The sequence below is a fragment of the Primulina eburnea genome, chromosome 1 (assembly GCF_022965805.1).
Source record: "Primulina eburnea isolate SZY01 chromosome 1, ASM2296580v1, whole genome shotgun sequence".
Lineage (NCBI taxonomy): Eukaryota > Viridiplantae > Streptophyta > Magnoliopsida > Lamiales > Gesneriaceae > Primulina > Primulina eburnea.
In genome coordinates this window covers 6,726,103-6,753,477 of record NC_133101.1, presented here as the reverse complement: position 1 = coordinate 6,753,477, position 27,375 = coordinate 6,726,103, and the positions used below count along the sequence as shown (strand labels likewise).

The following is a 27,375-nucleotide window of genomic DNA, read 5'->3' as shown; positions in this document are numbered from 1 at the left end:
ACTGTAAAGTTTGCACAACTTCTTTGTGCATGCCACGACATGTACATTATTTGGATTCTCATCATTAAAGAAAAAAATTATAGTGAGTGGTTTTGAGATGGGCTCCAAGCCTCCAAGTCCGCATCTAGCCCGGACCGAAAAAATTAAGCCGAAGTTCATTTTTTGTCTGGTTATCGATTCGATTAAACAAAATCTATATAAAAAAAATTAATAATAAGGAAATATGTTCTCTCTTTCGAAATATATTTTCATATCTAGGTTAACATTGATATATGAAATTATTGTATTTAATTTAGTTTTTCATCACTAAAAATTATTTTTATAATTATATTATATTTTCCCTCAATACATTATCTTATGAATCAAAAAAAATTTTGTGAGACGGTCGTACGAGCTGTTAATTTTGTGATAATAATATCCTATTTGGATCACCTATGAAAAATTATTACGTAATTACTTATTATTGTAAATATGAACATGACTGACTCGTTTCACGGATAAAGATTTGTGAGATCCTCTCACAAGATACTTACTACTTTTTAATTACCTCAACAAGGCATAAAATTTTTACCTAAAAAACTAAATATAAATCACATTACTTAATTTCTACATATCTAAAAATAATATTTAGGAATACCGTTAGTAAAACCAAAAAGAACTCTAGAAAACCGTGACTATTTAAATGCGAAGATTAATACATAAATTCGTAATTTAAAAATTCAAGTCATTGAATTTCAAAAATAAATAAAAGTCAATAGAAATAAGGCATTTATTATTTTATATTTTAAATAAATAGTTCAAAATAATATATGTGGCTGCTGGGATTCGAGCCCAGGTCTCCACGGCCACAACGTGGAATTCTCACCACTAAACTACAGCCACTTCTTGTCCTGGTTCTCCCGGAAGATTTTATTAATAACTTAATTCTCCACAAACCTTGAACTTTTGATCATTAACTCGTGCCACTACACACGAATCTCTTGTTACTCATATTTCGGACCACACACGAAACGTATCAGTTAAGTTCAAGCCATTTGGTCGAGTTGATGGCAATATTGCTTGGCACACTTGTCTACGGCGAACATTCGGAATCCCGACCTTCTAAATTGCTATCGATGCATAATATATGAAACATGTTAAGTTCATGTCATTTAGTCGAGTTGATGACAGTCCTTTTAGTCTAGCTGATGGCCATACACTGCATATATAATCTTATAATAAGCTTTATGTGAGATAGTCTCACGTGTCTATTTTTGGTAATAATTTTTTATGGATCGAGTTGAAGAACTGTATCATGAAATTGACTTATGAGACCGTCTCGTAACAGTTTTGTGATAATCTTAATGGTTATGTGGGTAATGATCCAAATTAAGGCAGCCTCTTATAAATCTCCAAGTATCCTTTTATGAGGTCCAGGAGACCACAGCCTTAGAGGGGGCATAATTTTTTTTTTTATTACATATATATTTTGAGTATGTGGCTTAGTGAAATAAAAAAATTTAGCCCAATAGTAAATAAAAAGAAGATAAATTTGAATATTTTATTTTTATAATTTATCAAACTCGAAGTATTTTCAATTTCGATTTGAATAATTTAAACAATATCAAGAGAATTTGGGGTATTTGTTGAGTTCAAATAAGTTAAAAGATGTAGTCTTTAACTAATTTGATGAAGTATTGTATGAAATTTCAACAATTTTTGAATATGCTACGAATAATTTATTTCGAAATATTTATATTGTCTATAAAATTTTCTTAACCATATAAGTAACTATTGCAATGACAGAAAGAAATTTATCGAAATTAAAGTTAATAAAGACTTTTTTTAATCAACAATATCAAAAGATAGATTAAATGAACTAGTTATGTTGTTAATTAATAAAAAAATGATTCGACAATTAGATTATAAAGATTCGATAAATATGTTTACTCCTAAAAGAGATAGATGAATATTATTTATGTAATTATTTTAAATATTTATTGACTTATTTTTCATATAATATATTGTTGTTGGTGTATTTATATAATATTTATTATATTTATTATTTACTCACTAAATTTTATTATCATTTATCACAACAAGAGAAGTCATTTTTAGATTTTTTTGCTTTGAATCCATGGAACACAACACTGATTCGACTCTTATAGAGCTAAGGTAAGCAAAGTAAGCCAAAATCATATAACATGTCGGGGAAATTGTCTTTGATTCCTACGATGAAACATATACTTCAATCCAAATAGTCTATAAGAACACCATTATAGTACAAGGAAAATACATATACTTCAATCTTTTCTCATGTACTTATTTTCCTGATCCAGGACTTGGAATTTGGAAATACGAGTTTCATAGGGGGGAATGCCATGATCCTACATGACGTGTTTTTCTCATGTCCGAAGGCCATTATTTTTTTCCCTGGAAAGAAATAACCACATTTCCATTTTTCTCATCTTTTCGAAAGATTCGGAGATTTACAGTAGCCTAATGTTGTGAGATTTCATCATTTATGGCTATGGCTATGTACTACCATGTTTTCAATGTAAAATCCTGTGAAGATATGGCACGGTTATTAATAGGAAGACCCAATGCGAGAAAATTGAAGATTAGTACTCCATAATAGTAGTAGCATCAGTGTAGGATCTCATGGAGCAGTGAGGAGATTCTGACATTGATTCTGATACTGATTTTGATACTGTACTGGAGGTGGAAAATTTGGATTTTTGTTTTAATTTTCTAAACCAAAACGGGATTTTATTGGTGATCGAATACTGCATCAAATCCAGGGAAACTTAAGGAGATCACGAAATATCTGTGACAAACTTTGGAAATTTGAATTTTTTTCTTGAAAACCCAAAAAGGTTTTGGGTCTTTCATTCTCTTAAATACGACCAACCACGCTGAGGGACTCTGCGTTCCTTCTCTTTCTTGGTGGGCTTCCAATTTTTATGGATATTATTTAGTGTGTTTTTTGGTGCTACTTTTAGGTGGGTTCTGGCTGTATAGTCAAGAAAGTGATAAAAATGGATACTTCGGGTTCGGGTGATTTCAGAGAGGGAACGGTGGGTGATGTGGAAGAACCTCATGTTCTTGCGGTTGATGACAATTTAGTCGATCGTAAAATTGTTGAGAAATTGCTCAAGAATTCATCTTGCAAAGGTATTAATGGCAATTTCCTTCTTTTTGGGCTAAAATTTGTCTCGATTTTACTGAATCTCAGTGTGTGTGTGTGTGTGTGTGTGTGTGTGTGAATGCCTTGATTGCCATGTAGAGTTTATGTTTCTTGAAATGAATTTATTTTCACATAAAATGTCATTTTTGTAAGAATATTGCCTACCATTTAGTATCTTTTTGAGGCTTGCTTGAGGTGAGAAACTTATCGATGCTTTTGTTTCTTGATAGATAATTTAACAAAATCAATGGTGCAAGGGGAAAAATCTAAGAATTTTGAGCGTGAATGGTCATTTTACAAAAAAGCTTTTTAAAAAAAAAAGGTTTATGTACTTATATATGTTTTTCTTGCAGTGACTACTGCAGAAAATGGAGTGAGGGCATTGGAGTATCTTGGTTTAGGAGATAACAACCAGAGCAGCAATGTGAATAACAAAGTAAGCAACTTCGCGATTATTATCTTAGTTTTAGCTCGATTTGATGGGCAAACGAAATATTGAACTTGGCTCACATGAGTAAAAATTCCCTGAATTTTTTGAAAAGTTGGAAATTATAGAACTGGTGTGTCACTAAAGAAGTAAGAAGTTGCTCGAGCTAGATAGGTCGAGCTTTGGCCAAGCGGCTTGATTCACTTGCTGCAGCTCTATAGATATTAGCAGAGCATTTAACATATTAGCAAACTACTAAATCCCAGATCCAGTTTCATCTTCGGGATCTTTTCTGCATATTCGTCGCGCCAAATGTTGACATTTTCGAGTCCCTCGTTTCTGTTTGCAATGCAGAAGGTCTCAAAGGTGAATATGATTATCACAGACTATTGCATGCCGGGAATGACCGGATATGAACTGCTCAAGAAAATTAAGGTGAGTTGTTATGAACTCCAAATGTAGAATAATTTCACTTGATTAATACGAGAATTTAGAAAGTTCATGTTGAAATCTTCCTAAGCAGGAATCATCAGTCATGAAGGATGTGCCTGTTATCATAATGTCATCCGAAAACGTCCCAACTCGTATAAACAAGTAATTCATATGTTTCTTGTCTTAGTTCAAGATACTTTTCTATACATGTTACGGTTAGGTATCACATTTACAATTCTTTGAATCGATCGATAGGTGCTTAGAGGAAGGCGCACAAATGTTCATGCTAAAGCCTCTTAAATACTCAGACGTGAAGAAGTTGAGTTGCCAGTTGCTACAATCCTCAGTGGGAACATCCTCCAAAATCTTGGTCTGATTCAGTTCTTTAGTACTTTGTGACTTCTTATTTCTTAGACAGTGTTTTCTTGATAAAGGAAGCAAATTTTCAGTTAGTTTCTTTGACTTTTTGGCCCACACATCAATGTGGATTTGCATCTTCTTTATGCCATAATTTACAAATATTTTGTCATAATTTTCAGTTTTTCTCTATGGGTTTAGCCTAATGTGAATAAAAACAGATTGACCAAATGAAATCCAAGCTACGAATAAATGAGTTCAGTACACTTATTTCCATTTTTTATGGCCTGCACTCGAGATCGAAATCGAGCCCGTTCGCACGTCAGAAAGGTAGCATTATATGCCTACAAGAATAGATCACATCGATAAGGTGCATGGTGAGGACTTGAGCATTCTTGATTAAATACAACCAGAACCATTATATCGATCACTAGAGATTTCATTTTAGCACATCAAATTGCATAACATAATGTGAACTCTTGCCTTTTTTTGGTGTGGTTCCCGAGTTGCTTCACTTTGGAAAAACGACGAAAATTTCCAAACACAAACATATATAGCAGACTAAAACTAAAATTTGAAAACAACGAAACCGCAAAAAAATAAATATACATCACCAAAAATACAATTTTCCCTTAATATATACCAAACATTGTAACTTTGTAACACTTTATATCTGTCGATCAAATGTTATGTTTGAGTTTTTGCATGAACTTTACCAAGAATGGGCAAAAAAAAATTATCAGACGTCCGAATGATCAAAAACCAAATCGAACAAAAGAATTAACCCACTATCATATATTAATCAATCCCACCAAATTTTTTAAAAAAATTATTAATACATAATCCCCAAGAATTATGACAAGAACATGAAAATATATCAATAAAAATGGTTGTGGTGATGATGCCTGCAATCATCCCATCCGCAGCACTGCAGCACAGGATAACACACAACAAACATGCATCTCCCTATCATTCTAAACACAGAGGAAACCAATAAACATGGCCAGCAGCAGCAAGCCACGATCGGATCGCCGTAGTCGAGGCCGTGGTCGTGGTCATGGTGGTGGTGATGGTGGCGATTGTGGCCCATTGATTTCGTATATAAATCTGAAATATATATATATATATATATATATATATATATATATATATATAGGGACCTCAAATTGTTGAGGTGTTGACCCAAGTTTTTATGCGGTAAATGATAAATGTTGTTAGGTGTTTGTCCAATTTTGTATATAGTAAATGGTAAATTTTGTTTATAATTTAAAAACGCAAAATGTGTATTCATATTTGTATATATTTAATTGTATAAGCCTTTTTTAAAATGCGCGACATTTATAGAAGTTTTTAAGTTGGTTAAATAATGAACTGTGTCAAAAAGTTTGTGGGTACCTAAAGGATTTTTATGTATTTATAACCAAAAGTGTCATATTTTTAGTTTTTGTGAATATTGATATTTTTGGAAAAGCTAAGAGGCAAGCTTTACGTTACTAAATCTTGTTAAAAAAATATTAATAAAGTTTAAACATCATAAATTCATAATAGCATGCTAATTCACATAAATTCTATGTAATGTATATAGGTAGCACATGCCTAGGAAAAACAAACAGCTTCATAACTTCATTCCTCGTTTCTGCTTTGGGATTGTACCTGAAGAAAACAAAGCCAGCACAATAAGGTGAGTTAGATTCTAGTTTAATAGATGGTGTTCAATCGTAGAAATTTAATTTATCAGAAAAGAAAAAAGGCTAGCAAATCTAATCATACTATTTAAGTTTATTAGAAATAAACAGCTGGTGAAAATATGGAGATTTTATTAAAAAAAAATTCTCTAATGAAGACAAATTATTATTCGTAAGCAAGATTAAGTAACAATATATTTGCAAAAGCTATATCATATGTTAATATTTGGTCGGCATATCTATGATACGTCATTTATTGACTAAAAGTATAAAGAAGCTAAACAAATTAGCCAGTAGTTGGGTCATTAATAACAGATATAGCCTGAAATGTTTAAAAATAGATATATCAAATAGAAAGAAATTGTATACCAAGAACGTTAGAAAGGTTATTTATGTATTGCAATAGGAAAAATGTGATCAAGTGTAAAACGAAATATAAAGACTAACTTCTACACATGTGGGTTAGTTCCAGCATTTCTTCTAGCAAAAATTTCGTCGCAATGTACTCCCATTGAGGTGAAAGCAAACATGTTATTATAACTATGAACGCACATATTAAACTCCTTTGCATCGTCATCATTGCCAGTATACAGTTGTACCAAATCAGAAAACATTTCTGAAGACAAAAGATTTATTTCTCCCGAAGAACAACAAAATGTCGGTGGCTCAGCATATATGCGCTTGGCACCACAATATTTACAATCTGGCACAGCCGGTAGCACATCTGGACCATTTGCTATACACAATAATAGGTCGGCCATAGTATTTTCTACATAAACCTATTGCAAATCATGCGTTGCATTTTTTTTTCCTGTCGCCGAATTTTTTTTCTAACCTACGATCATTTGGACAAACAAATTTTCGTTTACGAGAGTTATTAGTCTTGTTTATATCTACTGAGGTTTTTTTTTTTTGCGGCGGCATCGTAGTTAATTCATAATATTGAGCAATTCAAAGTAGCCACATTTAATATTATTAGCCCGCTGATATAAAAAAATGTAAAATAAAGCTGTCTATGACAAGATAAAACCAAAAACAAATTGGGCTATAAACTTTGATTTAGCAGCACAAAATATAATAAATAAAAGCTCTCTGTAACAAAATAATAATAACAAACATGAACAAAAAAACCAACATATATAGCAACAAAGTAAGAGTGATAGAAGCTGAACTAATAACTCGGGAATAAAAGATCAAACCTGTATAAAGTGCGAGTAGAAGAAATCGCCATAGGTTTTAGCTGGTTAAGCTTCTTAATGAAAAAACAGCTACTTCAATATAGCAAATTCAAATCCAACCTACATATGTCAACAAAATAACAAATTATTTAAGCTAAGCAATATAACAAGTCAGTAGTGTGATAGCAAACAAAATAATTTATACCCCGAAATCATAAAGCAAACTGAGCCTGAGTATTTCAATTTTTCCTAAAAGTATTGTATTTTTTCCTTGTAAAAACAGAAAGAGTCAACCTTTTTTTCTATAAGGAAAATAAAAATAAATAAAATATTTTAAGTGTGTTTGTTCGTCGAGTATAATGAAACCAAATCTCGCAAATGAATAACAAATATAATAAAACCCTTTAAAAAGCATATGAGGAACTATAAATAATTCTTATATTAAATCAAAGCTATATGGTTTGGCTGCCAGAGCTGAGCGTTAAAACAGCCGGGAAAACCCAAAAAACGCAAAGCATACTAAAACAATCATAAAAAACAACAACGCTACAGATAATTGGGAAATCGAATCCTTTTGGTCAATAACGAATATGCTAAATCCCTTTATTAACCACAAAAAATCGCATATCAAACCCAACCTAGCATTAGATTAGAAACAAAATAGCCAAAAAAATTGTAAAACAATATTGGAAAACAGCAAGACTACAGATAACTGGGGGAAAAAAGCAAGTTATTCCAAAAAAACGGAGCGTAGAACACCATAGCCAAACGAATCCAAGGGAAAAAAGCACCTAATTGACACTGTTCAAAGCAAAATCAAAGTAGGTCGCTCCGTGGGCAAAAACATTCAACACAAAAATCCGCGAGATGGACGGTGACCGAAGAAAAGGTTAATAAAATATTTACGGGTTAAATGAGAACGACACACAAGCAGAACGAAGGACAAAAAAAAACCGAAAGTTAGCCGGTGGTAGAGAAGAAGATGAACAACGGACAAGGCGGAGGGGGAAGGCACAAAACATAAGCAGAATGATGCGCAAAAAAAAAAAACAAAAGGTAACCGGAGGCAGAGAAGAAGACGTACAACGGAGAAGGTGGAGGAGAGAAGGAATTTGGGAAGAAAGGGCGAAGTAGATAGGAGCTGAAGAGACGAAGGAGAAGGGAAAACCGACTACCACAACTGTGAGACAAACAACTTGCTCTTGACAGCGAATGCCTTTGGGTTGTTGGAAGACTCAGCATCTGACACGTATTTTTTTGGGTGACCGGAAACCGTACAAAAACAGGCCCGTTTTACATTATTCACGCTTTCAGTATAGTACTAGGTATGATAACCTCAATTCTTGAGGTGTTTACCCATTGTATTACCATTTTTTTTTCAAGCAATGAAACATGCATCTACATTTGTATATGTATTTTTTTAAACTTTATTTATTGCTAAATGCATAAAAATAATTAAATCTAAACAAAAATTCTTTTTAATTTAATTGACATAGTTATAACATATATGGCTAGTTTTAAAAGTATTAATAAAAAATAATCTGTTCAAGTACAAATGTTAAAGAAATAAAAAATGGGAAATATATTCTATCAATGTTAAGTATGAAAAAAAGTCATTATGGTAATAAAAAATGAAATAAAATGAAATTATAATTTTTTAAAAATTGGTAATGCAATTAAATTTTGTAATTAGGTCTGAACCAATTTCTTTCTCACAGAAAGAGATCTACGTCATCGGTAGACATGAAAATAAGTGATTGACAAAAAGATTTAGAATCCAGCTTGCTAAACCTTTAGGCCTAAAATATAAATCTATATGACAATTAGCAAGTGCATATGCACAATATGACTTAAGCTAGTGATGTTTGTAATATTATATGTAAGAGTTGTGGTGTAGAGAATATTTCTGATGCAAAGACTGTTGAGGCTCAGGCCTAGAGATGTCAAAATCAGATACGACTCACCAACTCGAAAAAAATCATGTTGGGTTCGGGGTTTTCGGGTTCGGGTTAGACTCGATAGCTGACCCGGGAAAAATGATCGGGTTGGGTTGTGGATTAAGCTTGAAGTTATTTATGATGACAGGTTTGCTACCTTTTGCTATGACAAGCGAGCAAACTTGGGCCGTCACACATCGATTCGGTATTTAAAGAATTCGGTGGCAAACCCAAATTGGTGATATATTGTTAAATTTGATCGTGAATTATTTAGTTCTGGCCATATTGATAAGTTGTTTTTGTTATTGGGTGAGAAAACTGAAGATAATGCATATCTAGAATTGATAAAAAGGTTGTTTGAATGTAAGACAGTCAACGTTGAATTGGGTGGGGTTTGTTTAGGCAGTGGTCTGCCTCAAGAATCCGCATTGAGTTCAATGTTGATCAATGTTTAATTTAATAGGTTTGATAAGGAAGTTCAAGAATTACGATTAAGCACGTATAAAGAGATTCCTAAATTCATCGAAAATGATCTTGTCTCGGCTTGAAAGAGATTCCGACCATGTTTTTTATAAGCCATTAAAGATTTATGATGTCCGATTATTGGATGAGATATTGATTATTACCTCGGGAACAAAGATGATGGCTTTAGAATTGAAGAATAAAGTAGTGAATTTATTATAACGCGATTTCGATTTGAGAGTGGATAAACTTACAGCAGTAATTCATAGCGCGGCTGATGAGAAGATAGACTTCATGGGAATGAAGCTTCAGGTAGTTGCACCTTTGGTGTTCCGTCCGCCGAGAGAGAGAAAGCTATTATGGCACAAAAAAAGTATATTAGGGAAAAAGAAGTCCGACTTTCGGAGTTGAAAAATGTATAAGAGAGAAATAGGAAGAGTGAATGAAGTTATTGAAGCATATGTTCAGGAAGTTGAAATAGAGCCATCGATTCAAATTCGAGTTCCAGATTGAGAATGAAGCGAGACAAATTTTTCGCACTTGGGATAGGAAGTGGTTCAAGAGTTTCTTGGATCTGTGGATGAATGAGATGAATGGCACCTGAAATTGTCTGTTGGTGATTTTCTCTCTTTGAAAAATATTCGAAATTCTCTTCCACGTGATCTTGTTGATGCTTATGCCAACTTCCAACGTCAATTAAGTTGATTAGTATTTGAGACCGATGAAGGCTAAGAAGGTGTTTGAGGAAGAAGTGAAAAGAGCAGAAGAGGAAGAAGACCGGAAATATGACGAAAGAACCATCGAGGAATTGACAAGACAGTAAGTCAAAGTCGATGCACCCATGTAACTCATTCGGAAGGCAGTCGAGATGGTTGGATTCACCAATAGCACGGGTCGTCCTAGGCCTCTAACTTGGCTTATGGTTCTTGAAGATGTCGACATAAAATGTTGTACCGGGGTGGGAAGAAATTGGCTTGATTTATATTGCTGCTGCCACAACTTCCGAACAATGAAAATCATCGTAACTTATCATCTTCGATTCTCTTGTATCTTGACTTTAGCAGAAAAACACGAAGCCACCAAGCCTGAGACAATCAAGCAATCAATAGTCTATTTAGAAATGATTCATTGGGCCGTGTCGAAATACTATTTGGGCTGGACTCAGGTCAGAGTCTAGCAGGCTCTATCATCTGGGTTTGACCCATTTTGAAAAAATACATTTGTCTTGATCGAAAAACGACTAAAATTTTAATATTCATGATGTCTCCTTTTGTCTGTTTATATTTTTTGAAAATATTTTTTGTTCTTTAAATTTTCATATTCATATAAATTTTAAATTCTTCAATAAGCAATGTTTAAAATATTATTTTAATTTCGTTTTATTATTATATTATTATATTATATTTTAACTCAAAAACTTTACAAGAAGGACAATAACAAAATATGTAACACAATTTTCGAAATAAAATTTCTAAAAATAAGTATTTTTGAAATTAATTATACTGAATGTAAATTTTAAATTTATTCACCCAATTATATTATTGAATACACTTTTTTTCATGTCAATATTATGTAAATCAACCTTGACAAATAGTTCGTGAAAAAATCTAGATTGAACTGGATTGTTTACAAAACATGTGGAACAGAGGTGGTCTAAAACATCACATAATTATTTTAAACCAGCTCTCCTCTGCTTTCTTGGAAGAATCTGATCCATTGACGGATGTACAAGTTCCAAACCTACATTTGTATCGTGCGACCAATTTTTTTTCCACAAAATAAGTAAATTTTATTTGCTATTATACTCTGAAAAGGCAACTATAGAGGTCTAATAGCATAGGAGAAAAATCCACTCAACACAGATGAAAGTAATTTCTCCCAACAACAAAATAACAGCAATTCCTGCAGGAAAAAACTTAGAAGTTGAACATCAAAAGTGTTTAATCAATCATGAAATGATCCTATATGGCTGCTTCGTTAGAAACAAATGAAACATGAAAGAAGAGTAGCAGTGAATAGAGAAGATTGATAAAGTAATTTCTAATTTACATTCAGAATTCTATAAAAGGTTGCATCTTGAAGCTCCCAGTAACAAACCTAAAGCTTAATCCTGGAACAACCGTCAAATACTAACTCGCTTCTCCTCTTCAGTGGACTTGACAGACATTCCAAAGCACTCAGCGTACTTCATCTTCTTCTGGATATCCGTAAACGCAGCGCTGCCATTAACGTCGCTCGTTTTCGCATCGACCTCCTCGAACTTACCCGTCGATTTATCAGCATCTGCTTCGGAAGACGTCGCTGGGATGTTTGAGGATGAATTTTTTGTCGTTGGATCCGAATCCAGATTGAAGAAGTTTCTAGGGTTTTCGATTTCGATTTTGATACCAGCCGCCGCCGCCATAGTAGGTGCGGATGCGGAGTTTTTCTGTGTGCATGTTAGAGCGTGAAGTAAGCCAAATGAAGCCTAAAGTTGACAGAAATGGCAGATGAATTCCTCAGGATTGCGAGTAGGTTGATTTTGGCATTGATTCTGAACTCGAGAAATAATAAACAAGTGAAAAGTATGCTAGAAAGAAGGAAAGAGAAGAAGAGCATATAATGTCCTCTGCCTTTTTAACCGGACCCACATGTTGCTCAATTTTGTTTGTTGTGGTGGAGAGAGACGTGCATGACACGTGTTATGAAAGTTACCGGCTACGGAACAAAAACAGGCCCAAAAAAATTTATTCGCTCTTTCATATAAGTAGATATATATATATATATATATATATATATATATATATATATATATATATATAAATCATTAAAAAAAACTCAAATCCAAGAATTCCAGTACTCTGAGAATCTTGATATACGGATTGCAGCAGCAGCAACTAGTGATCTATGGACACTTTTTAATCCAATTTGTTAAATCTTTAGTTTCCAATATGAAAAAAAATAAATTACCTGGATGGCCCTTTGTTGATGAATTTGTATAGGAGATATAATAATTGTGTGTGCCTGTGCGTGTGCTTGTATATATATATATTTATATATGGAGAACATTACAATTTACAAATCGTGCTAAATACGCGTTGGGCCACCTAATTAATAATTAGTACTAATTAATTTTATTTTATCTACAAAGTTTTTGATGTATAAAATAATTTTTTTCGTGTTAAACTAATTTTTAGTAAGAAATAAACTAGAAAAATATATACTAGAATTTAAAACTTTTGGGCAAAAACTTGCATAAGATTCAAGTTTTTTTATATTCAATTTGAATATTTATTTAAGAGAGATTTTAAAAAAAGTTTATACTGCTTTATAATAAGTTTATAGATTTTTCGCGTTCATTATTATTGTAAAATATAAATAATAATAATATATACTTCACAATTTAATTTCGATAATGGGAATACGTAGGCTGGATTTTGGATCGACATAATAATAATCATAAATTAGAAAATGCAAAGCTTTGAACAGCATGACAACTTTTTTTTTTCGTTTTTATTTAAATAAATTTTTGTATGAAGAGATGTCCGACTTAATCGAGAAGTTAAGTATTTGACTAGCGTTCTTGAATTCGATTATCTTTTCAACATCTTTTCGAGAGATATGATCACGCATGACTTACCTAATATGATTTATTTGGCTTGTGTAATTTGCAGATTATTATATTAATATGAGAGTTTTATTAAAGAGTAGGTCTCTTGTGAGATGGTCTCACGAATCTTTATATGTAAGATGAGTCAATCCTACCGATATTCACAATAAAAAATAATATTCTCAGCATAAAAAGTAATATTTTTTCATGGATGACCCAAATAAAAGATCTGTCACACAAAATACGATCCGTGAGATCGTTTCAAACAAGTTTTTGCTTTTATTAAATGTATGTCGAATGATAATGATTGATTATGAGTCATGTCGTCGTTAAAAAAAGGCAAAAACTTGTGTGAGACGGTCTCACGGGTCGTATCTGTGAGACGGATCTCTTATTTGGGTCACCCATGTAAAAGTATTACTTTTTATTGTGAATATGGATAGGGTTGACCCGTCTCACAAATTATGATCCGTGAGATGGTCTCTCTACTCTTAAAAAAACTACTCTTAAAAAAAGGATTTGCTTCTAACGAGGACTTACATCCATTTAGTTGGGTTGATCTGTTTGTATAGTAGATAAATAAATAATGTTGTGATTATTAAAATTGTTGAGTAAGACATGAAATAATATTAAATAAATAATAATATATTTGATTTGATTTGATTAATTAAATTTAAGATTTGTCATTTTTAAACCTAAATTCTAATGTTCTAAAAGTATATTATTTTTTGATTAAGCAATTTATTTATTTGATTTGAAATCTACGATAAGTCTTGTTGTGCCAAAATAAAATCAATATACAATTTATTTCCTAAAATTATTTTTTAATAATTATTTTCCGAAACTATTCCCTTAGAACTCCAAAAATAAAACAAAATAAATCCCTCAAATTTCTTGCGAGGAGCCAAGAATAATGTTTTATAATAACCATTTGGCTTTAGATATTAAGGTTGCCGAAATGTTCGCTTGGTGGTTGGACATGAGTTCAACTCGAGTTTGGTTTAAATTTCGTTTATTATTTATTTTTTAAAGATAATTTAAATTACTATTTTATCTTATATTATCTCTATTATATTTATATATTTATAAATATTAAATGGTATTTTTACCAGCAGACGATCAAGCTTAAAGAAAATCAAGTTTCTTCTCTGTTCTCAAGTTACCCGAATATTAATCCATTTTGAAAATATGTAGCCTAATTTAGTTGAAGCTTGAGCTCGAATATAAAGTTTTCTATCAACTCAAAATCAAACTCAACTTGCACCAACATACCTCATATTTCAACTCTAACTACATCGATATTTGAATTAAAGATAAGAGATTGAAAGACTATAAAATGATAAGCTTACCCCTTAAATTATATATTGATCAGCTAAAATTGAGCTTATTTAACGAGCTAGAAAACAAGTCAGCTTAACGAGCCGATCTTGAGTCAGACTAATTAACCATGATAAACGAGCTTAAAGAACTGACTCGCAAATTTAATAATTTCAAAACGATCAATCATGATTTATTCAGCTATACTATGATGATTCATCCTGATATCAATATCCGATTATTCACTATTCAATATGTTTCACTTTTTTGTCAGTGGTGTTGATATTCCATAAGGATGATTATACTATACATAATATGTTTCACCGGTGTTCATGCATTCATAGCTGAACAATTTAAAGCTCAGCAAAGGAATTGTTGCAACTCAAACCAAAAAATAATAGTTTACAACGAATGTATACTTTTTTTTTTACAAAATAGGGGGAAAAGGCTTTTGTTCACAGAAGAAATACTACTACTACAGAGCAAGTATGGACTTCTTACATTAAATATATAAAAAAATTAGTTGCCACTAAAAAGGAACTACAAATCCCCTGATGAACGGGGAACAAATGTACAGAAATATGGCAAAAATCGGTTCTCTTGTACCTAAAATTACATCCCCGATGAGGTTCTGTTTATCCTCTGAGCACCCAATTTAGGAGCAGCTGGTTTGGCTCCTCTACCTCGCCCGGATGACAAAGACTTCGGCCCAGTGGTTGGTGGAGGAGCTGCAATGGATGCCCAGAGGTCATCATCAACAGATCCACTAGATTTCAGATTCAAAGGCTTGGAAGATGTTTTAGGAACTGGGGCAGCAATAGCGCCCCACGGATCATCATCATCAACTTTGCTGGATTTCGAGTTCAGAGGTTTTGATTTAGATTTTGGAGCAGGCTGCGCTACAGAACCCCAAGCATCACCATCATCGTCGTCGTCATCAGCGTTGCTTGTCTTTAACGTGCTCTTCGGTCTTGAGCTTGGAACTGAACCGACATTGCATCGGATTAGAAATAAATCTAGAGTGATTTTTCACGCACAACTGTGCATCATTATGTGATAATATGGGTTCAAGAACATTTTTTCAAGGCATCCTCTTTGGAAGTATTACCTCGAGGTTTTGGCTGTGAGACTGGACGTTTTTGAGCAGCTTGGATGCTTGAAAGAGCTGAAGATGGTTTCGATTCCTCCAACGGCTCAATATCATCCCAACCATCTTTGTCTTCACCAATGCCGTTTTCGAGTTCACCCCACTCATCAGTCGATGTAGGGGATGCGGGTGGAGGATGGTCCGTGAATTCAGCTAAGTCAGAATGGGAATTGACCCGGACCGATGTTACATTTGCTGTATCCATCACTGTGGCATGAAAATATAAAAGTCAGTACAGTGTCTGGTCAACAGGCAAGTAAGTGCAGACAAGGGAAGAACAACAATTAATTAGAGGCGTATCCTTGAAGGATAAGTCAATTATCACCAAAAAAAGAGGTATAACGGAAAAGAGAGGTAGAATGTGCACCAGGGCTGGAATTGGAAATTGATGAAGTAAGAGCTGCATTTTTTGTGTCCGATGAAGCAAGGGTATTCTGTTCATAAGGTTTGCCTTTAAGAGTCAAAGAGCTCATCGCCCATCTGCATCAAAATCCGTAAAACTGATACCAACAGCGAAGGCAAATCTCTTTGATAATGAAAAGAGTAGACATTTAGTTCAAAAATATTAGATCCCGCAGTTTTATTTAGCGATGAGAAAAACAAGATAGCGTAGAATACACATAGCAGCCATAGAGCCATTAAAGGGGACAGACCCCGAGAGTATATCACCCTTCATTTGAAAATCCCAATCATCCTTCAGTTCTCTCTCCAATACAATTTTTATCACAAGTCAAAATACAAATTATTTTTACCACAAAAGTCATCCTATCTACAAGTAAACCCCATCAAGAATATTGAGGATTTCCAACCACGTACTAAATACTACATTCAACACAGATATTATAACATGGATTTCAAGTGGATAAAGAAAAAAAGACGAGGAAAATATATTAGGCTCTGTGGCTCATAAAACTCCAAAAAGTATATAGACTCAGACTCAACATACCCAAGTAAACCAGCATTTCCAGGTACTGACGAAATTCCTGCATCTGATGAACCTGTGGTGTCTCTGGTGCTTGTCTAGAGGAACCAAAAAATACCATTAATCCACAAATCAGAAAAGAAAAGAGAGAGGAAGAGATAGTCAGTCATTTAGTATCCAATCCATTGATTAAATCTTGCGCTTGTGACAGCAGAAAACAAGCGTAAATAGCATGCACTATTTTGCAGTCAAGTCTTTATCTTTCTCACTATCTTGATTAAGTTATGAATCACACTGTTCTTCAGAGTTTTCGTGAGCTTTAGCATTAATTTCTTCATATCCTTTTACCAATATGCAGGAAGTAAAACCAAAGCAATCAGGCGCACACCTTCTGATGGTATTGTTTCACTAATTGCAAAAACTGTTCAACAGCCTGGAATGCCTTTGATCGAACATCACTGTGCCCAACAGAGGAGTAAGAAAAGATGAAAAATTATGAAAAAGTCTAATAAGATGAGCAGCCCATGACAAAAGGAATCAAATGCGCTTAAATAAAGATATAAACATATGTTAATGATAATGAGTCGTCAAGGGTAGAACACGGAAAATCACGGGGATAAGAAGAGGTTAGAATATGGAGAGAAGGAAACAGAAGAAAATAAGACAGACACTTTCATCGCGCATTAAAGTCAGTACGCCTAAACAAAATGCAATATATACAAGAACACCCATATAGCTGGCATAATTTTAAAGTAAGAAGTTCACCACAAGAAATACGTAGTTCAATTTTTTGCAAAGATTGAAAGATGATGTGGTTTCCTCAATTTTGATGTCGCACAATTCAACTGTATTATCTTGAGAAGCGTAAAATGAAATATTTACAGTAATCAGTGCAATATCAACCTTTCTATTTAATTCGTGGTATTAATGCTTCCCCAAAACCAAAAAGTTTCTGCATGGAGCTCAATCTCATGAAGCATATTCAAGGTCAACCTAGCAAAACTTTAAAAAATGCAATGAAAAGATTTGTATAAACGCGACATCCAGTGTCAATTAATTAAAGATCAGCTCATTGGGACATTCTTAAGAACACAGAAACAACAAAATAAAGATGAAGGGAGAAATTAATACTCTAACCGGACAATCGAAGTAAATTAATACCTGTCAGGATCTATGGTCAGGACAACAACATTTGGTAAAATCCGAGTTGCAATCTCATTGACATCATAATAAGAACTAGTGGCTGATAAAGCCATAACACCTGACACAAGAAAGTAATAATATAGGAGAGATGAGAGGTGGGGCGAGGGGAACCTGGAAAGGATAGAGAATTCATTTTGACTAATTGAGGTACAAAAACTTTCTTTATACGTCCTCTTTGGGTAAAAGATTATATAGTAGAAAAACCAATTCGGACACTATAGTTTTCCATCTATGAGGGGTCAAGAAATGAGTAAGGCTTTACCTGCTCCTCGAGCAGGAGAAAATGTATCACGCAAGGCTCGAACTGTAAATGCATTTATCAGAACTCTTTTCCTTGTCTGCAATACAATAAATACTTGAGTTGTTAATATTGGAACCAAATATTTATTTAGTATTAAAGGATATAAGTGCAGAAACATCTGGAAGGTCAGAACGTATAAGAACCATTTGACACTGACCCCTTCATTCAGGTGACTCGCAATATTTCCGAGTAATATAGTTGTATTTGTTCTGATTGCTGGTTCTTCATCAACCTTCACCAGTAATAAAGTAGAATAACAAATTCGTTGAACACTAAAAACAACAAAGGAGGCCACAGACGTAAAAGTTTGGAAAAATTATGGCAAATTCGACTAAGAGACTTCTTAAGTGCATAAGCGCATACCTGTAGCTTTGAAAGAAACTTTAGCAACGATCCTGATAGAGTGCGCTGAGAGAGCTGTGGAAAGGTTGAGCGAGGAAAAATTCAAGAATAATTCAGATAGTTTTGGCTTGACCATCAGCTTGTGCATCCCTTAACTGTCAATGATATGAAAGACAAGTGCAGTTACCTTGGGAGCCAAGACAAGCATAGATTTTAGGGTCAACTCTCTCAGAAAAGCTGATGTGTCAGAAAATCCATTAGCCACGTGAGGGTAAACCTGCAATAAAACATATTTTTTCTTTATCACTCCATGCCGATTTATTTGTCCATCAAACAGAGGGGAGATTTAACAATGAGTATTTATCGTGATTATGAAACTTGTTCACACTTGTTCGTCAACAATTTGAGCAGATAAGGCCTCGCCATACTGATCGATATGCTGAAGAAGACTAACTCGCATAGCCCGATCATTAGATGCAAAAAGTTTGACAACCTGTAGGCAATATCTGCAAACAACAAACCAAGTTTAACTACAAGAATAAGCAATACGAAAGATTGCAATAAAGATACAAAAGATAGTTGCCTTATGACTATATTCTTCTGTTGAAAGCCAAGAACCCAGTTTCAACAATGCAGTCAATGCAGGTGCAGCAGCTGAACCAAATTCCATGGAGGACGCTAGTAATGGAAGCAACTAAAAAAGTAAAGCTTTAGTAAATTCAGTTGTAAAATTAAACAACAGAACATGGAAATTCATCAACACCCACCTTTTTCAGCACTATTTGGCGAGGCAGCTGTTCGGCAAGATTTGGAAGCTTACGGAAAAAGTTATCCTTTTCTACACTGTCCTTAAGTTAAGAATTTCCATAAACTGTATGGTCTCCACCAACTTGTTTTCAAAATATTCTGCCAATACATAACAAGAAAATTGAAGTACATTAAATAAGTTGTCCCAAAACAAGGTTACTCATAGTCTTGAACCAGCAGTCAAAATATATTCTTCGTGTCAATAAAAATCGAACCACAAATCTTTAAGGAAAAAACAACGCCGTTACAATTCCATCAAAGAATTTTCTTTTGTTTTTCTAGCAAATCTAAAGCAAACCTTAACGATTGTTTTTGTGTCCGTGGTCTTATAAATTCAATAACACAAATCATGGGAGTGAATTATAGATCAACAAAACCCAAACATCATTGATCGACTTGTTCCACAAGTTTAGAGAAACAAACGACAGAGTCACAGAAGAATGCTTGATATCTATTTCTAGATGAAATTTCAGCCTAGTTTTGCAAACCTTTGACAAGTACACATCAATTTCGCACACAAAAGCAAATAAGAGTGGAATTGACTCGGCATATTGTCTTCGATCTTAAAGACCAAATATAAATGCAAGTGACGTCAGTGCTAACTGGAGAAGGAATAGTTAGAACTAAACATACATCGTCTTTAATTTGCAAAAAAAAAAAAAACTTCACATGAGTTGAAGTGAAAAGATAAATGAAACCCTTCTTGAGGAAAGAGGAAATAGTCACACAAAAAAGTGACATCTTGTCATAGAGTGATCGAATACATTCAAACTGTAACAAATCATATCAGATGACTAATATGTATAACCATGGTAACCTATACCATGATTATTTAATTATAAACTACATAACAATGCTCATGCACTCAATATCGAAGCAGCAGTTGTTCAGAGGAAATATTAAGAAATAAAATTCTAACAGGCAATGTAATTATAAGGTAATATGAAGTTACAGAGAATTCTATCAGGAAATGTCAAGTTACGTTAGTACCGTCCATTCTAGATAGAAAAATTGTAAAATAATTCAACCAAATTTACTGAAATATCAGAAGAAAAACATACCACCATTTTCCAGAAGCTTTGACGAATTCAACCTGCGAGAGGGCATAGAACTCAAAAGACGCTGATAATCTGGAAGTAGAGACTGGGACAGACCAATATAGAATTCCAAAAGTTAACCAATTATCATATCTGATGAAAGTAGAAGAAATCACTGAACCAAAAGAATTAGGATTGCATAATAATTACACAATCCTAGAATAAAAATAAAATTCTGAACACCAACTGGAACATACTTCTGATAAGTTAAAAAAGCATGAACAATTATGTCGCACCTTAGGTATGCTAGAAGTATTCCGCAACTCCTCTGTTTTACTCAACTTAGTGCCCGAGAATAGTTCATAAATCAGACAGCCTATCATTGCAGCATCAAAAATAAAAATAAAAATAAAAAAGGAGAAATCTTGGGATAAAGGATGTCATGTTTTTCATTTCAAATTTTGAAAGAAATAGAAAATTAAAAGGAAAAGTAACCCAAAAGAAAAATAATATTCCGGCATCCATCCAAAAGTAATCATCCTTCCATTAAAAAGCTAATTAAAAAAAGATGCAACAAAGCATTTTAATGGAGACGCTTATCCACCAGAAAACATTCTACAAGGTACACATGGTTTTCATCAACTTAAGATACTATTTTGTTTTCCTAGGCCATTAATGGATGCAAAAATATAGTCCGGTCTTCTACTCAAAAGATTGTTTTTCAAAGATCATCTGTGTTGTATTAATTTCAAGAATTTCATCACAAAAAGGGATCTCACAGCGAAATAAGAGGATAGCAGCCTTTATTCTATTTATCCAGCAGAGAAAGAAGAAAAGAATATTAAAAGTCCATCTAACCTCAAATTATATTAAATTAACACAGGCTGCTTTTGCCATACAACAAAATGAGACACGAATCTAAATTCTCAAGAAGAAAACTGCTTCAGCTTTCCATCCACCGAAATATAAATTAGATCGATCTCAAAGTTTGCTAGGTAAATAATTAACCAAACATCTTATCAGGTGTTGAACAATCAAATGCACACTTACCTAAGCCCCAAGAATCAATAGCCCATGGTGGAGATTTTCTTATAGCTGCCCAGTCAGATTTCGCCAACTCCATAGACTTGTATTGTGAACCAATAAGCCATTCATATTGCTGTGTCAAAAAATGTCAAAGTTGATTAAATGAAAGCAGGTCCATCCCAATGTGTTTAAGCAGAAAACAATCAACGTATTTTAAGTGGCAATAAAATGGAAGTTGAATTAGAACAAAAGTATGCCATATACAAGATCTTGTAAAATGTTACTTGGTTCAGTTCGAATTTGTAATGACTCAAATCCTTATTTTGAATGAAATATTAATTAAAAGATAATTAAAGAGTTGTTAATTAAGTATTATTAAGAAATTGATAATTCAGGATCAAGCTGTTGGGATCCACCGAATTTAAAATAGACGACCCAATCTACTTCAGATTACATTATCCCGAGAAATCCAACTAAACAAATGAGATTCTGACACGTGACAGATAAGATTGATTCGAATTTTCTGAACTAGTCCGATGCAGCTTATAAATAGAAGATGATTTCTTTTGTTTCCTACACAGCATCCTTCAGCGAGAGTTCTAGCCATATACCTAAGGTTTTCTAGCCAGTTTCTTGGGCGGTTTGGTATTGGGAAGTTTCGGAGCTATTGTCGACTCGAGGAGAGGCCGGTGAACTGAGATCGAGACATCATCAGCAGGCTGACGACGGACACATGTATAATCCTAAATCCTTCAATAGTGATTTAATGATTATTAGGAAGAACTTTGTAACATGCTTGGTAATTCAAGATCTGGTTTGACAGTGATTTCATTATGTTGGTATTCTCTAGGTTCAGAGCTTTTTGTCAGATTGTTTTAGTGAGGTACGTGATGTACTGACTGAGATATCCAAGCTTAGTATACACACTTATATGCTGCATATTTATCTGTTGCACGATACATGTTTTACTGATTTGGCATATTATGTATGACATATCTGTTGCATGATACATGTTAAGACTGTTGTTATTGTTCTGTTTTCGTTTGATTGTAAGATGATTAAGTTATTTGGTTTCCGCTATTTAATTGTTGTTATTAAATTTAATTTTGCATGTGTATTAGTCTGTTTAGTAATGGCTCGCGTAATTAGTCTGTTTAGCAGTGACTCGCGTAAGGGTGCAACAGAAATAGATATTCCCTCAGAGAGAGAATAAAAATTCTAAAAGCATAAACTTTTTCAAAAATTATATGTTTTCAAGCATTTTAATTTATGATAAGATTCTATTAGCAGGATTTTTCTCACTCGTGTTACAATCTGATATGTTACTATTTTAGCTTCATCCCAACACACCAAATTAATGGAAATAATCTTCATATAGTCAGGTAAGGGTGTAAATGAGGTCACATTATTTTGAGTTTAAGACACATAAAAGAACTTTGTTTTCCCTTGTACTGGGAAGCTAAAACCGGTTTCTCCAAAAGTACAATGTGAAGAACTGTGAAAAAGATGGGCTCAAACTGATAACTTACCAGCATTGGACCAGTAGCAGCTTCATTATTCCCGTCAAATTCAGATAGAACATCAAATGCGTGGAGCTTCCAGTCCAAAGTTTGAGTGACGACAACACTAGCCATGCAAACATTGCCATGAACCTGCAATAGGATAACACCAAAGACATAATCCTTTGTATATATAGCTAAAAGCAGGAATTCGGTAAAACTCAGGGAGTTCATTGACCAAACGAAATTTTGTATTTATACAGATACTCATACACAATGATAGCGGAGATCCACTTAATTTATATGGGGCTGTTTTGTTTTATAACCCTGGTCAAACTTTTTTTAAAAAAAATAGCCTTCAGTAGTGTATTTGTTCACTACATGGGAGGGTTATTTTTTTTAAAAAAAGTTTGACAAGTCTATTTTCCCAAATATCCCATTTATAGGGCTGTTTTGTTTTATAACCCTGGTCAAACTTTTTTTAAAAAAAATAGCCTTCAGTAGTGTATTTGTTCACTACATGGGAGGGTTATTTTTTGCATATAGAGTCACAATATCACATGAACATATCTAGCATTTCATAAGACATTTCATCAACTCACAACACAATCACATAGAAGCGTGAACGTTTTATGACTGCAAATTTAATACATTACTCGTTTCAAAGCTCATAACAAGTCCTTTTCCATATTCACCATCCAGAAACAGGCTGCCAAGTTATTGAAGAATTTTTTTATATAAATAAATATCATCAAATAAAAGACATAATCACAGGAATTATAGCTAGATTGCAGAACTCAAGCAATGCAACCAGAAAATGATCACATGCAGGTTCTCCCCAAATGGAAATGTTATTACAGAGGAAACTGCTGAAACTAGATATAGATGCAAACCAATTTACAATCATTAATTAAAAAGCTCATATTATTACAGAGGAAAAAGCTGAAACTGGTTATAAGCTGCATACCAATTTACAATCATTATTTAAAAAGCTCACAGCTTTAGCTATCCGATGAAGTCCCCAAGCAAAGTATTCATTGCTGACACAAGAAGCAAGAAAACATTAGAAATAATGAAATACGGCAAACAGGAAGATAAATCTGAGGAAGCTAGAGAAATCTGCCACGAGAGCTCTAGTTTGGGATAGAGTTACAGATCTATTGACTACGAGTTCGTCCAGATCGGAGAGCTTATGTTTGCCTTTGTTCTTTGGAATTTTTCTCCCACTTCTAGCTATTGCTGGTAATTGAATTAACATAGAGGCTCGTTATAAAGAACCTCACGATCCATGCACACGATTTTTAGAATAAATTCAACTTAACTTTATTCATCGATAGAATGTCGTTAAATACAACCAAAGCCCTATCTTGATAACAACCAATCCTAGAGATAACACAAATCAAATAACAGCCAAATCCTAAGGATAACAATTAAGAGCACGGAAACTTTAAAACTCCTCGGCCGGTGCTGTTTTGAATTTCCCATGTGTGTGTCATTGACACGTGGTCACATCCGTGTTGCTTGGCGGGCTTGGGCTTGCGTGAGGCGTGCTCACAACAAAATTTTACAAAAGATGACATGTCGAAATGGCGTCATTTAAACTACTATGTATGACTCCTAAGAACAAAAACACAAAGTCGTACAAACTAACGATCTGTTGGTAGGATTGAATAATATCTAAGGAACCAAGGCATCAAATTATTGAAAATATACTTATTAAAGCAAACAAAAGCCAAAGGTTAAAGAATGTTATTCAATGATTGAATGACAATAGAGAAAAAGACTGTAAAAATATCACACCTTTGGCTGCCTTCTAACTCCAATTCCTTGATCTTTTCCGACAGGGGCATAACAGGCTCCGTCACAATATAGATAGTGACCTTTGTGCTAGAACCATCAAAAGTTTCTGCTTCAGTACTGTGCAGAAATGACAAAATGTTTGGATGCCTGACCTGGCGAAATAAACACAGTTCTGAGTTGAGAAAACCAGTAGGGAAATCAAATGCACAAGTTTGATTCACCATTCTCAAGAACTATGAAAAACATGAAAAAATGGAAAAGGAAGATAAATCGGAAGTCGTGTCATCTTCTACGTCTTGACAATAATATTTAATCTGGCCACACGAATTTTCATGCTAATTTTATCAGAATTATGATGCATTAGCAACGCGTTCTCTTTAAGCAAAAGATGTTTCACCATCTCGGCTTAATCACATAGAACTGTAAGGGTGGCTTCGATGCTACAGTGGAGGTATTTCCCCCACTGTTAATCCAATGGCTCACATGGAACCAAATTAGCTTTTACAGGTGGTCCCACACGTTGGCCCACGTGTAAAAAAATTGGCTAAACATAGACCAAAAAAATTGGCTCAAAATAGACCCTTGGATTAACAATTGGGTTAATAACCCCACTCTAGCATGGAATAAATCGAACTGCAAGATAGCTTTTCACATCAAATAAATTCAGGACTCAACTGGAAACCAGGGAAGACTGACTCGTAAAGAAGAAGCAGCTCAATTATTTCAACAATAGTTTCACAAATTGATTGGCAAAAGCGAAGCTCACAGTTCGAAGGCGTTTGACACCGTTACGACCAGCAGCTAAATGCCCATCATTCACATTGCTTCCGGAAAGAGAAAATATTGAAACAGGAGTCCCATCATCCTGTTTGGTAAGAGGAATCAAATGAAAAGGTAAAAATTAGAGACCTTTATTTTATTAGGATCAGGATTACAATTGAAACACGATTCGGAAAGTACCAAGCAATTTCAATGAGACACGTAACTGAAGAAAGTCGACTACTGACTACACAATAAATAAAACCCTAAATACTGTCACAAGCAAGGAACCTCTGAAAGCGTCAAGGCGCTACCTCGGCACGGCAAATATATGTATGGAAAAAAAACATTCCATCAATAAAAAAGCAATGGCGTAAAATCCACTCTCAAACAACAAACACACCATAAATTGTGTTTCTATGATTGTTGGATAATGTAACCGTCACGACCACTCAACCAGTCATGCCATGTCATGTACACATGTCACCCATGTCAAACCACTAGTATCACCAATGTGACGAGAATCTATAGTCGCAAGCTTCTTGTAAAGCAAAAAGGATTATGTACTTATGATTGTCATAATGATACAGCTTATATTAGCAACTAACTGATACCATCCATTACTCGACCCCTCTCTCTTCTCCAACTTCATCTTCTAATCTTATTCAGTCAAGAACTATTGCCGACAGTAAGCAGCCTTCAATTACAATGAGTAACTACCAAACCAGATTAAACCACCAAATGACGCATCAATATTTTCAACCTTCAAATCCTACTCCAAGTTTCAAGTAATATATTAAAAAAGGGAGAAAAAATCACGAGCCTAGTTGTAGTCCACAGATGCTGAAATTTCAAATTAGCCCCATATTTGTCCCAAAATACAAGTTCCAACTTTGTAAATAGCTTCCCAACTGAATCCTAATTCTGCCCTTATGATGCTATTACTACCAGAAACATACATGTCACGAAGCTGGAACCGAAGAAGCGTAATTCGGCACGTCAAAAGAATCGACCGGCAAAGCTCCAGATGGAAAAGATACCAACCTTGGAGGTTCCACGGCAGTGCACCCAAGATCCCCAGGAAGAGGAGTAAGGCTCTCCGATATTGTACGGCAGATCTTTCAGGCCGGTGCCGGATCCGCCGACCACCCCTTTCAGAAATTTGAACATCCCTCAAGTCCCGGCTCCTGATCCAGGAAACCGATGCAGAAACTCGATCTACGACACTGTAAAGGGATTTGGCAAAGGGGCTGAACGCGATCAGAAAGAGCGTGATAATTTACTTCGATAGATCGATCATTCAGTTGCTTCGCTCCCTCCAATGTCCATGCCACATTATGAGTTTTGTTCACCGTGGATTAGTCACCCGAATAAGATCCTGATGGGCCGTTAGCCCATAACACATAATTGGGCCATTGACCCATAATATAATAAAAACCAAAAGTATTTTTTTTATTTTAAAATAAATATTATTAATTTTTAAAATTGTAACAATAGAAAATAAAATATAAAAAAATTATTATAATATAGTGAAATCAAATAATTAGTTTGATAAGATGTAAACAAATCAAAAATTACATTACTCTTATATTATATGTATATATATATATTAAAAATATTTTTGACCACGTCAAGACGCACCACATTTTTTTAAAAAAACGAAACTCATTTAATCAAAATATAACACGGTTTAGGTCTTAGGACACCAAATAAAATAATACAAGGATGGTTTAAAAAAGAAAAATAAGATTCCTAATTAATCAAACCTAATTTTGAAAGTAAATTGTTAGTATCGATCATTTTGATTTAATCGAAATTTTGTTCATCATTAATTCTGATAATATTATTATTTGTTATTTTTGTCTTCAATTTTATTAGTTTTGTTGATTTTAAAATTTATTTCACATGATTTATTCTTATATTCCTTTTATCAATATTATATTACATCATTAGGTTTTTTTATTTAAATAATATTAAAAAAT

General features: G+C 33.8%; 2 protein-coding genes, 1 long non-coding RNA gene, 1 other non-coding gene and 1 pseudogene across 4 annotated transcripts; 2 read left to right on the top strand and 3 right to left on the bottom strand.

Moving 5' to 3' along the window:
• Positions 1-810: 810 nt before the first annotated feature.
• Positions 811-882, bottom strand: TRNAH-GUG (transfer RNA histidin (anticodon GUG)). Its single transcript has one exon. It is a non-coding gene; the product is annotated as a tRNA-His (tRNA).
• A 1,505-nt stretch (positions 883-2,387) lies between these two features.
• LOC140810774 (two-component response regulator ARR17-like) lies at positions 2,388-4,588 on the top strand. The gene is made up of 5 exons (XM_073168669.1): positions 2,388-3,153; positions 3,520-3,602; positions 3,948-4,028; positions 4,117-4,187; positions 4,281-4,588. Exons 1-5 carry the CDS (start codon positions 3,018-3,020, stop codon positions 4,399-4,401), a joined length of 492 nt encoding a protein of 163 aa, XP_073024770.1. The 5' UTR covers positions 2,388-3,017; the 3' UTR covers positions 4,402-4,588.
• A 590-nt stretch (positions 4,589-5,178) lies between these two features.
• Positions 5,179-12,671, bottom strand: LOC140810770 (uncharacterized). Its single transcript, XR_012113292.1, has 2 exons — positions 12,594-12,671; positions 5,179-5,489 (listed from the first exon to the last, which is right to left on the bottom strand). It is a non-coding gene; the product is annotated as an uncharacterized lncRNA (long non-coding RNA).
• Positions 8,573-10,889, top strand: LOC140809757 (nuclear intron maturase 3, mitochondrial-like; annotated as a pseudogene).
• A 2,280-nt stretch (positions 12,672-14,951) lies between the features above and the next one.
• On the bottom strand, positions 14,952-26,743 carry LOC140825169 (uncharacterized). The gene is given in 23 exon segments (XM_073186779.1): positions 14,952-15,533; positions 15,659-15,904; positions 16,065-16,177; positions 16,644-16,717; positions 17,008-17,077; positions 17,781-17,880; positions 18,085-18,160; positions 18,281-18,355; positions 18,487-18,540; positions 18,653-18,742; positions 18,854-18,958; positions 18,960-18,971; positions 19,049-19,159; positions 19,233-19,318; positions 19,321-19,371; positions 20,334-20,415; positions 20,606-20,685; positions 21,360-21,468; positions 22,865-22,987; positions 23,802-23,874; positions 24,635-24,786; positions 25,401-25,499; positions 26,438-26,743. Coding segments are annotated over 23 exon segments (2,478 nt in total). The 5' UTR covers positions 26,564-26,743; the 3' UTR covers positions 14,952-15,162.
• Positions 26,744-27,375: the final 632 nt, after the last annotated feature.